The 12,154-nt window shown below is 31.8% G+C and overlaps 1 protein-coding gene across 1 annotated transcript; it reads left to right on the top strand.

The window, feature by feature from the left end:
* The first annotated feature begins 3,595 nt into the window (after positions 1-3,595).
* On the top strand, positions 3,596-9,989 carry LOC132734349 (uncharacterized). The gene is made up of 2 exons (XM_060721074.1): positions 3,596-3,691; positions 8,746-9,989. Exon 2 carries the CDS (start codon positions 8,747-8,749, stop codon positions 9,977-9,979), a length of 1,233 nt encoding a protein of 410 aa, XP_060577057.1. The 5' UTR covers positions 3,596-3,691; position 8,746; the 3' UTR covers positions 9,980-9,989.
* Positions 9,990-12,154: the final 2,165 nt, after the last annotated feature.

The following is a 12,154-nucleotide window of genomic DNA, read 5'->3' as shown; positions in this document are numbered from 1 at the left end:
TAATTTGTCAAGCATTTTAGTAGTCATGAGTGAAATTTTGAGTGATAAATGTTATTTATTCTAATCTCTGAGAATTTAACTCCCAACTAGCTCTAAATTCTCTTCTTTGGGTATGCCCATCATCAACATGAAACCCATCCAAACTTGTACCATTAACATAGAACATTTACAATTCTACACAAACAATTACTACAACAATTTTCCTGGAACTCTTGTTTTTTCCATTACCCTTTAGGGACACTGCAACACTACAAAAAAGCACGAAGTTGTTTATGTAATATTATATTTTAATAATTTTATGCATATTCTAAAACATAATAACAATATTAACAAGATTTGTCAACTCCACTTATACACTTAACATACCTACGTTATAACTATACTCTTTTTTGAAGTTATATTTCATTTATATCATGCTATTTAACACCCTTCTATTGATAATCATTACAAAACATATGACACTTTAAAAAAAAACATGTAACATATAATTATCCCAATAATAAGTTGGTAACATTTGCTAGAATACATATTCATAAACAATTGCAATCTCATATACATCTCTTGAAGTTTTTTTCCTTAATTTCATATTGATGTGTTTGTTTCCTACTATTGCCTGATTTCTCTTATGACTATTTCATTTTGTGCAAATTTTAAGGTCTTTTTTCAGTTTCAACTGTAATTCAATCATGGACTAATTATTAAAAATTAAGATGTACAGTATAACATGTGCTGAAGGCCATTTACTTAAATTAAAGGCACATTATGCCTCAAAAACGAATGATTTCTCCTTCTTTGGAAAGGGCCAACAAGAGTTTTATAACACTGAAATAAAAGTATTATAAAGCGTGTCAGATGCCTAAATTATCACATGAAGAAATGCTATGTGTCATACCAGAAACAACAGAATTCATAGAAACTAGATTTTTTTTTCACAGAAGCTTCTTCATCAAGTGCCCTGGTGCATATTATAAGCATTTTGCAGTTTTAACATTTTTGGGGAAAGTATGGCCTTTTGATTTTTTAACATATATAACATAACATATATACTATATAGATGAAAAATATGTTTCTACACATCTGAAATACCAATGGGGAAAGTATGGCCTTTTGATTTTTAACATATAAAATATATATATGAAAAATATGTTTCCACCAATCTGAAATACCAATTGTATCTAATTGGATGCATAGCATTACATAGAACAAATTTATTTTATTATTCATAATACTAAAATATTCATAAGATTGTAACAGCGAGTACATTACATGTATGTTGTTTGGTCATTTTGTTTGCTCTGCACATTTACTTGTTTATCATTTACTATATACAGGTATCATTCTATTATGCATTTATATACTATATATAATAATTATTAACTTAGACCTCCGTGCCGTGTACTATTTCGTAAATAGTCAAAATGGAAACCCTAAAGGTTGCCCAAATGTCTAGAAAACTTTATGAGAACATTAAACATATAATTGAGACAGGTAACTGTTGTGGTTTGATCCTAAATTAGGTAAAATAAAACATTAACATTTTTTGATGATTTAATTTCACATCTTACTAACATAAATTTCAGAATAAGGGTTTGCTTAGACTTCATATCACTTTTAATAACCAGCTCCTAAAAAAATCATTTTTGTTTTATGTATTATTTTGGGAGATTCAAATATGTTTTGTTTTGGTCAAAGCATTGAGAAAGAAGCTTTTTACCCTTACCACACTAAATACATGTATCTTAGATGCAATTGTCCATCTTGGTCTTCACTCCGGTCACATGGGTTAGATAGATTAGATAGATTTATTTCAGTATTCTGCAATAACATGGTGAAACATATTCAATACATTATAAAACAATAAAATCAAATATCAATGTATAAGAAATTAACAATATCAAAAACATCAAACCAAGGATAACACAAGAAGAGGGTAGTTTATTTCACAATACACATCCATTGTAAGCAAAAGACTTTAACTCGAAACCTTTGACCTTAGGTAGCATATAACACCCATTTTCACTTGACCTGGTCCTTTAAGTATAAACAGAATCTAATGGAATAAAGTTTTCTCCGATATATTCAGGGACAAGTCCATGTTTTATTTTAAAAACATAACAGAGGATAATTTGATCGACCGACAGGCAAATAAGTAGATTCAGTTGCTGGCAGCAGGCTAAATGTTAGAATAAGCCAATCAAATTCTTCTTACAACTATATGAGAGGACGAACGCTTGTGTCAACAAATAACCGATTTAACATAAAGTACGCAATTATCATTTATGTTGGACAATAAAATTACATAAATACATTGTGTATATCAATGAAACATCTTGCATTGACAATAATTAACATTTCAATAAAACAATGCAATTTAAGTGCAGAAACCTAAGTGTATTTTAAGTGCATTTCATTATCAATAATAATATCACATGTTGCTGTTATTCATCATGATAGCTATATAAGGAGAACAATATACAATTACTTCATAATCTCAGTTGTTGGTGTAAACTGTAAAAATATTATAATAAAGTTAACAACATCAATAACAACAATATCCAAACAACAACCTGCTTTTAGATGAAACTATCCATTGTGAGATACAAAAACAGAGCAGATATTGCATAAGAAAAAAACCCAACAAAGTAGATAACAGGTTCTAAAAGTCAATGTAAAAAATCTTAAAGGGATGATCCCTCTCCTTCAAAAGCAATGTAAAAACTTCAGACACTGACTGAATCTGTTCATGAGAGATAATAACATAAAACTATCTTTTGAGGTAATTATTACTGCTACACAGGGTTTTTATTTTGGTTTTAAGTTACATCAGCTCTGAAAAAGTCTTTGCCTTGAAGCGCATAATTTATGTATAAATAAATGACTAAATAACTAACATATCCATCAGGTTTAGTTTTAAATCTTATATATACAGCTTTTGGTGCTACAGCAACTGTCTCTGAAAATAATAAATACTAGAAATAAAATCTTTATTTTAAGCATTTTTTCAAAATACAATGAATCTATTCAATTTAAATAAAAAAATGAATAAATAAAACTAAAACTAGAACTGTCAGTGAATGTGATATTTAATATCCCCCCTCAAAAAGCTTTTATTCCATAAATAAAAGCCAAAATAAACAGGGGCCACACTTATTTCTAATAATCAAATGCGTTATTATTAAAAAAAATCTTTCAAATCTATTTTTCAAATGGTCAAGTTAACTAGAGAACAGCTTGAACAAAACACAATATGAAGTAATACACAATGCATGTTTAACTTCTGGCAATTTATCGCGTGTTTCATATTAAAAAAAAAACCATAATAAAAAGATATTGTATTAGGGGTTTATAAAAGGGTAATACCTAATATTTAATTTCACAAACCTTAACAGTTGTATGCTAGATACTTATAGAGGTATTAATTGGAAACAGTATCCTTACAATACAGAAAAAAAACGTTTCAATATTTGATCCTAATGTTTCTGACAATCTTGATTTTTTTTTTCATTCATCTCAATAGTGTCAAGGGACATAATTCAATGTGAGAATTCAACTTCCATACCAGGAAGAGGAAGTGAGTTATTTCCCTTCCATTCAAAACCAAAAGAGGAAGTAAATCACTGAAAATAGCAAAACTGCTCACAGAAAGAAAACATATTATTTTCATCACATCATTGAGAATCAAACATTAAAAGTAAGTTAATTTTTCATAAAGTTTCACACTTATGTATAATATATAAATATGAATATTCACGCTTATGTATAATATATAAATATGAATATATGATAAAGGAACGTATTAAAATCAATAATATGATTCAAATTATCTTTTATTATTTTAAAATCAAAACCAAAAGAGGATGACTAGTTAACCTTTTCCTCATCATTTAGACGTGTTTTGACGGCTTTTTGCCCCCCTTTTTGAGGCATCAAACAGTGAAAAAATGCCACATTTAGGCCCAAACACTGTTTTTAATTTGAGAAATGTTGTTAAAAAAGTGACCACACTTTTTCAGCGCGGCCCCCATAAAAAAGAAAGATGTGCACCCTTCTGCTTGGGGGCTTTAAAGGGGGCGGTAGTCCCCCTCATCGCCAAGAAAATTTTGGAAATGTGACAGGCTAAAAATGACCTCAGATCGATCTTAGGGTAACTAGTAACCGGCGCTGAATAGCCTTTTACTCTATCTTAATTCATTGATAAGTTGCAGCACTTTGAAATCAGTTTTGTTGGAAAAAAATGCAAAATAGTGATTTTTCGCAATTTTTAGACGCCTCCCGTTGCCATGGTAACAGAAAATTTACGATTGAGCAGGCTGTTACTTACAGAGGCATTGGTCCAGTCACCATTTGTGCCAAGTTTCATCAGTATTGAAGCATTTTTCATAGTTTCATAGCAGTTTGAACTTGTAACAGGAAGCTTTTCAACGAAAACGGCCATTTTTCACAATATGCTCATGGGGTAAAAGGTTAAACAAAAGGGCCATGAGGGCCCTTATATTGCTAACCTGCTTATTAAAGCTTTTAATGGAACAATTAATACTGTTTACTATTGATTAAAAACAGATATAATTTCTTAATCTAAGAAATTCCACATATCAAACGTTACAGGCTTGTTGAAGTTTATGTCGGTTTAGCTTTGCCGAGAAGACGTCATATTTATAACATTAAATCTAAGACTGATATCATAACTCAATATCTGCACCGAAAATAGTACAGAGCAAATTCCAAATATGGGCTTTTTCATCTTGTTTTGACTCCAGAAGACCCATACTCAAACTTGAGTTTTAATTGATATTATTTCACATTCAAGTCCCACTCCTTTCACCCTTATGTCCGATCTAGTTTTTTTAGTGTGTCGGGGGCCGCGTCCTGTGAACGTTGCCTTTGCCTTGTTGATCTTTATTCTTGTTTTTATGCTCACAACCGTGTTGTTTGTGTCGTGTGGCGGCCGTAAAACGTCTCCCCGTACATGCAATCAATGTTGTTATATTTTCATCCACAAGGGATTATTCCGCGTTCATTGTTTGTTGCCCTCTTTCATGCCCTGCCTACATTTCACAATTATTCTATTTATTTTCTATACCCTTTTGAAAGTTCTGCGTTCACTGGTGCGTTAATATTTTTATTTTGTTTTTATAACCTGTTTTAGTTTTGTATTTGATTCAGACTCTCAGTTCTTTAATTGATGCACCATTTTTCGCAGAAAGCCATTTATTGCATACCCAATTATGAATAGTTTCAATTTAAATAATAAGGCCCGTTTTAGTTGATATTATTTCACATTACATGTCCCACTCCTTTCACCCTTGTGTCCGCTCGAGGTTTTTTTGAGTGTGTCGGGGGCTGCGTCCTGTGAACGTTGCCTTTGCCTTGTTGGTCTTTATTCTTGTTTTTTTGAGGTAGAAATCATTTTAACAACTTTACTGACATATTAACAGGATAGTTTAGGCTGTAAAATATTACCTTTATAGTGTTTAGTAACACTTTTCCATATTTAAGCTCTGTGCTTTTTAGACATGATAGAGTTAGAATCATCAACACAATCATACTGACCAATTTCCAACATATTTGGGCTGAAAATGTAATCTCTAGAATGTAAACAAAGATGTGCCATATTTGGGCTATGTGACCTAGTTTTTGACCGTATCTAAACCTGAGCTAGAGTGACTGCATCAACACTGCTGACAAATTTCTGAAATATTTTGGTTGAACATGTTGCCTTAAGAGAGTTATCAAGGTTTTTCCATATTTAGATTGTGTCACCTAGTTTTTGGCCCAAGTGACCCATATTCCAACTTTAGCTGGAAATCATCAAAACAATCAAACATCAAAACAACAGTTCAGTTTCCAGGATATATGGACTGAAAGAGTAGCCTCTACACTGTAAGAATATATTGTAGTTTTTGCTCCTTTGATCTAGTTTTCATCTGAGATAGCCCATGTTCGAACAATCACTGGCAAGTTTGGTGACAATTGAGGGGAAAATGTGACTGCTAGAGTGTTAGCAAACTTAACGACAGACGGCAGACATACAATGATCCCATAAGCTCGCCCCGAGCTAGCAAAGCAAATTGTAAAACAGAAAAAATAAAAAATATCATATACATGACATATTATTAAATCAACAAATTAAACACACAAATGCATGTATATAATAGCTTTTTGCAAAGTCAGAAACTATTACACACTTTCCTACTTACAACAAAAACAAAAGCACAATGATGGCGGCCATTGATCGCTCACCTGAGATTATTAAATTGCTAAAAAAGGTCACACAATTTTTCAACGTAAGGTCACATTGCATCTGTCATATTTTAACTCAAGCTGCACAATTTTTATAACACTGCTAAATACATTTTTTATTTGCCACAAAATGCTTAAATGTAAAACAGAATAGCTCTTGGTATTTAAGTTTCATACATAAAAACGTCTTTAATTGTCATTTTATTATATATGTTTTTGTTTTTTCAAAGAAGTAACACTTAAAACACTGTAACCCCGCAAACCCCAAAATCAATCAAGGACATTTATTGGCCAAAACCAATGCTACATCAAAGTTTCAGGGTCCGTGGGTTGTCAAGCTATTGGGCAGAAACAAATTTGGCATATGAAATCAATGTGACCTTGACCTTTGACCCTTAACCCTCAAATCAATAGGGGTCATGTACTGATCAAGAACAATGTTTATATGAAGCTTTCGGGTAATGGATCTATGCGTTCTCAAATTATTGACCTGAAACAATGTGCGACAGATGAGCCAATGGATAGCTGGATGGACAGCAGGACCATCAGACTGACATCATGCTGCTGAACAATGTGTACCCTTGTCTTCGAAGGGTTTGGAGGAAAAACAATGGTAGATAAAGTGACATGCTCATGCATTGGGTATATAGTAAGATAACAGTTGAAAGTCAAAATAAGTTGATAATTTTGCCGTTATTCCTGTCAATTTTATGATTTTCTTTGCATGAACAATAAATGGCATGGCCCAAGGAATATTTTTGTTATTTTCCATCGAAAATTACCTGTAATGCTTAATTTATAAAAAGAGTGGACCAGTGTTTTTATATTTTAGGTAAATTTATATTTTATCCTAAACATTTTTTAATTTCAACTGTTAGTCGATCACCATTAAAACAGTCAATCTTTTTAATTATAAAATCAATTAAGCTCATCTTTACAAAATGAGCCATCTTCAGGAGGGGGTCAACGCTCGAATTTGTAACTTTTTCCAAAGTTTCCTAAATTAGAGTTCAAAGTTTCAATTGCTTTAACTAAATGAAATTTACATCTACATCACTGGACATGAACTGGATTTAATGATGGGAATCATCCATATATAAAACGTATATCGATAAAAAATAATTGAGACTCCCATTTCTTTTGTTTTTGTTTTTATTTCGAACAATATCTGTCATTCGGAGTGAAGTGTACACAAGGGACAGTATAGTGGGGACTTCTACATGCATTCCTTTCCTGAATGATTTCCAGTGAGAAATTTAAAATATCATAAATATCACAAAAATGTGTTGAAAATCAGTGCTTTCGAAAATATGAGCAGTATTCAGTACTATAATTATATTTTAATAAGACCTTTCCACGGACAGTGTGATCCGCGTTTCTCGGTGCTTGACAGTAAAATAAAAGCAACATTGAAAAGAGACATCCAAAGTCAAAGTGTTGGCATAACTCAGGAAATAAAAATTACGAAATTACCTGCCCTTTAAAAATGAATTTCAATTTAAAAACTTTAAAAAAGTATTCCTATTTAGAAGTTATAAACTTGGACAGTTTATGAGAAATTGACCTTAGAAGAAAAAAAAATAAAAATGTGTCATAACTTTGCAAAAATGATTTTAAGACAACCCTTCTGACATGTTGTTATATTTTGATAGTGAATGTGTAAATCAAGTTTAAAGTATTTCTTTGATATTAACTAAAAATGGATGTTTTTACAAAATGGTTGACAAGTAAATTGATATTAGGATTATCTGCCCTTTTAAAGTAATGTACGGTCATGACAATTCACATCTTTATCATCTATATTTGAACAAAACTACTTTGATAGTGACTGAGAAAATGAACCTTTTGGACACTGACAAGTAGGTCATGGCGACTTTTTGTTTTTGTTTTGGGTTTTACGTCACATCGACACAGTATAGGTCATATCGCGACGTTCCAGCTTTACTGGTGGAGGAAGACCTCAGGTGCCCTTCCGTGCATTATTTCATGGCAATTACTCCAATGTCTATCACTACTCATATAACTAAAATTTCATGTCAAGTCTTGGACTCCACTCTGTTGTAAAATATAAAGCTTCAAATGAATAACTAATAGGATTACTTAAAGGCCCAGAAATGCTTAATTTTTTATTTCTCGAAAGCATTTTTTTATTGTTGCTTATCTGTTATATATTCCAAAAGGTCACTCATTGGACAATCGATTGCTTATATCAACCTTTGTCAATAAGTGCACTTATATTGACTGAGTTATAATTTTGGAAGTCAAAATACAAGTTTGTTTACATTTACCTACATTTTTTTTACAAATTATTTCAAATTACGTCCTTATCTTTCTTCATATGATCATCAACTTAAATGCTATCAAGTCATTAGTTAATCCCAAAACTTATGTAAGCCCTTTCTAAAGAAGGAAATAATTATTGCTTTCTTAGGCATTATGTCCCTCAAATAAACAAATGAAGCATGTTGGCCGTCCTTAACAACTGTTCCTTTTGTTATGTTACAGAATGTTTCCAGCACCTCACTACAGGGAACAGTTATCATTGATGTTATCCGAGGTTTTAGATGATATAGGTGTCAATGAACAAATGTTGATGAAAAAGAAAAGATCACTTGAGAAGAATGAGATTGATATTATCACGATTATGTCACTTAGTGAAAAAAATATGACTGGATGTTATTTAGGGAGTCAAATTGAAGGTACAACTACTAAAGGACTTAAATCAGATATAGATGGTATACTTTGTGACAATAATTACAATGTTATACAAGACTTGTCAGAGTGGAAACGTGGCAAAGTAAACTACCTCTTGATACAGGATGCAAACACCACCCCTGGATATTGTTTCCTACAATTGCTTCAGACTTATAAACCCAAACCTGCAACTAAAATTCCTGATGACCACCATATACTTGTACCTGAAAGAAGAAAGATATTGTGTAAAAACACATTTCTTAACGGCACTCAACATCTGTCTACTGGTTATAAACATCATGGACCATCCATCTCTGCAAATATCGAAGAAAACTGTAATGCAGATGTTGTGTTTGCTTTTCCATGTAAATCTTGGCCTCAATCAGCATCAGGTTGGTTAGAGAGACAAGGTACAGGAGGATGGCCAACACAACAGATGAGAAAATGTGCAGCCGAAACAAGGTGTTTTGTCGTTCCAACTGGAAGTAAGGTCAGTAAATATCCTGAACTGGAATGGAGAATATCTACATCCCTGGCAGAGAGACATCTTATGTTTAATCTTAATATGACACAAATAAGATGCAATGTGTTACTGAAAATGATTCTAAAATCATTCCTGAATCCTCATGGGGAAATAAATATATCAAGTTATATGATTAAAACAGTATTATTTCATTGTATAGAAAATACAGAAATAAGTATTTGGAAAGATAAAAATTTATTGACATGTGTGATATTCTGCTTACAGGAATTACACATTTGTGTACAAAATGAACATTGTTCCCATTTTATAATACCTATAAACAACTTGATGGCAGGGCAATTTTCTTTCGAGACAAACCATGAACTTTCAGGAAATATAAGTGACTTTATTCAGAATGATAGACAATGTTTGCTTCGAATTCATACTGATGATCTTGGATATAGACTACAAGTTAAACTGAACATGGTACCACAGAGAGTTTACAGGTCTGATTGTTCTTCTTTATTATTTATTATGTTTGCATTTAATATATTTTTATTCACACTAATTTCATTAAAGTAAACGGAAACATAGAAAAAATGAACCAGTATTGCAACAATATCCTTCCTTCCCTAATGACCTATGACATTGATAATGAAGAAACCGTTGCACATACCATATCCAAATATCAGGCACCTTTGGTCTGCACCACATATGGATCCGCCCTAGCATCATCCAGTATTGGCAAAAATAATAAGATATTGCCTGAAGCATTTAATTTGCTATCAGATGGTTTAAACTCAGATGTTTCATCTGGCAAGCTGAAACTGGCATCAGTATTCTACAGTATAGGAGAGATGGAGAAAGCTAAAGAAATTCTGAGACAAACTGAACAAAAATATCTCTCTCAGCATGTTATCCCTATCTGTCTAAGCGAAGAGAGGATTCCATCCACAGTATCTGAAGACATTGCAAGGGTATGTCAAGAACACAATGAAGACTTTATCAAACATATTGTAGCATTTTGTGTCCATTTCATACGGCTGGAGATCAACTGCGTTCCTCGTGAACTACAATATGAAATGTTCCGATCTACACAAGATGAAATAAAACACAGAGTTATAGGAATATTCCGGTTTAAAGACAGTTTTATGGACTGGGCTACAGTTGATTCTCTTCCATTCATATACTTTCTACAATATAAGATCTATGGTCATCTTAAAAGACATCAAGAAAAACAACAAGCACTCAATAAGCTTATGAGAACCACATTTCCTGGGGAAAACCTTAATCATAGAGAAACAGCTCTAAACATTTTAGGGCAAATTATGGAACAAGAAAATAGACCATATTATGCTTTCATTTGCTACATATATTCTCTGCGAGAAAGAGCATGAAATAATGCTGCAAAAATTCACTTATGCCGACTTCTGTCCTGTTTACTACAACCCAGAGTTGAAGAGACGTTGTACCAACCAACGTTGTACTGACAGTAGACCCTGATGTTTGGTAAACGTTTGCGGTTTGGATTTGACAGTATTTTAGATATCAGAAACCAACGTCTACACAACGTCATAAGATGACCTTTAACCACAATCCAGCCTTTTCTGACCATTACCTGACCATAATTCAACCTTTTGTGACCGTAATCTGACCATAACCAAATCTTTTCTCATCATGATCTGGCCATAATCCAACCTTCTCTGACCATGATCAGAGAGTGTCTCCAACCTTTTCTGACAATGATTTGGTCTCATTCCAAACTTTTTGGATAATGATTTATTCATTTTAAATTATATCCAAAACATTTTAGTATCAATTTCATATGAATAGGTCAATAGGGTAAACAAAAAAGCATTCATGTATTTTGAGCAATTAATTTTCAACACGGAATCACATACAAAACAATAAACGTGTTATAACAAAAGCAAGATATACATAATATGTTTGAAACTATTAAACTTGACAGTATGTTATAATAACGCTTCATGAATAAATTGAGCATGACTATAAGAAAAGACAAACGCTAGGCAGTCATATTTCAATTTTGACTGCTTAAATAAAAAAATTATTGTGATTTTATAATTTTCAATTTACCATTGTCTTAATTATACAGGTATGTGTCTTTTTATATTAAATGCTATTTTGGTATTAAGTTTCTATTGGTTTCTCAGCATTATGTTTGAAAATATACAATTTTGAGTAATTTGGAATTTAAAAAGCTCATTGATTCTATTTCTTGTTCTTCTTACATGCAAGTGAATGCTCAGAGTAATTCTTATTCCCAAAAGACATTATTTATTTTCACATTTAAGCTATTTCCCCCAAAACAATTAAGAGATTACATATTATGTTTTAAAAATATTAATGATTCTTTAATATTTATTTGTATTAAGGGCATGTTAATACTTTTATATTAATGGTACAATAAGGTACTACATATGATATTGGTACATAAAATGCATGTAATTATAATAATGTTCTTGAATAAATGTATATATTCCAACTTTGACAGCATAAATAAAATTTATTTAAATTGTGATTTTATTATTTTCAATTTACCATTGTCTTAATTATACAGTGAGACACAGGGAACAAAAATATATAGTTACCACGATTCAGACAGCCACACAACATCGTGAAACATATTCTAAAACATAATAACAAAATTTGTATGTGGACAGTATGCTCCACTTTTCTCAGTGATGGAGATTAATAGTAAAAGAAACATAGAAAAGGGGCAAATTTTTTAAGATA

The sequence above is a fragment of the Ruditapes philippinarum genome, unplaced genomic scaffold, assembly GCF_026571515.1.
Source record: "Ruditapes philippinarum isolate M1 unplaced genomic scaffold, ASM2657151v2 ctg6344_1_1_1_1, whole genome shotgun sequence".
NCBI lineage: Eukaryota > Metazoa > Mollusca > Bivalvia > Venerida > Veneridae > Ruditapes > Ruditapes philippinarum.
The sequence above is the reverse complement of the archived record's forward strand: the minus strand, read 5'-3'. Positions and strand labels throughout refer to the sequence as shown.

Bases quoted from the DNA above. Each gene is read 5' to 3' on its own strand.
- LOC132734349 (XM_060721074.1), top strand. From the start codon at position 8,747: ATGTTTCCAGCACCTCACTACAGGGAACAGTTATCATTGATGTTATCC.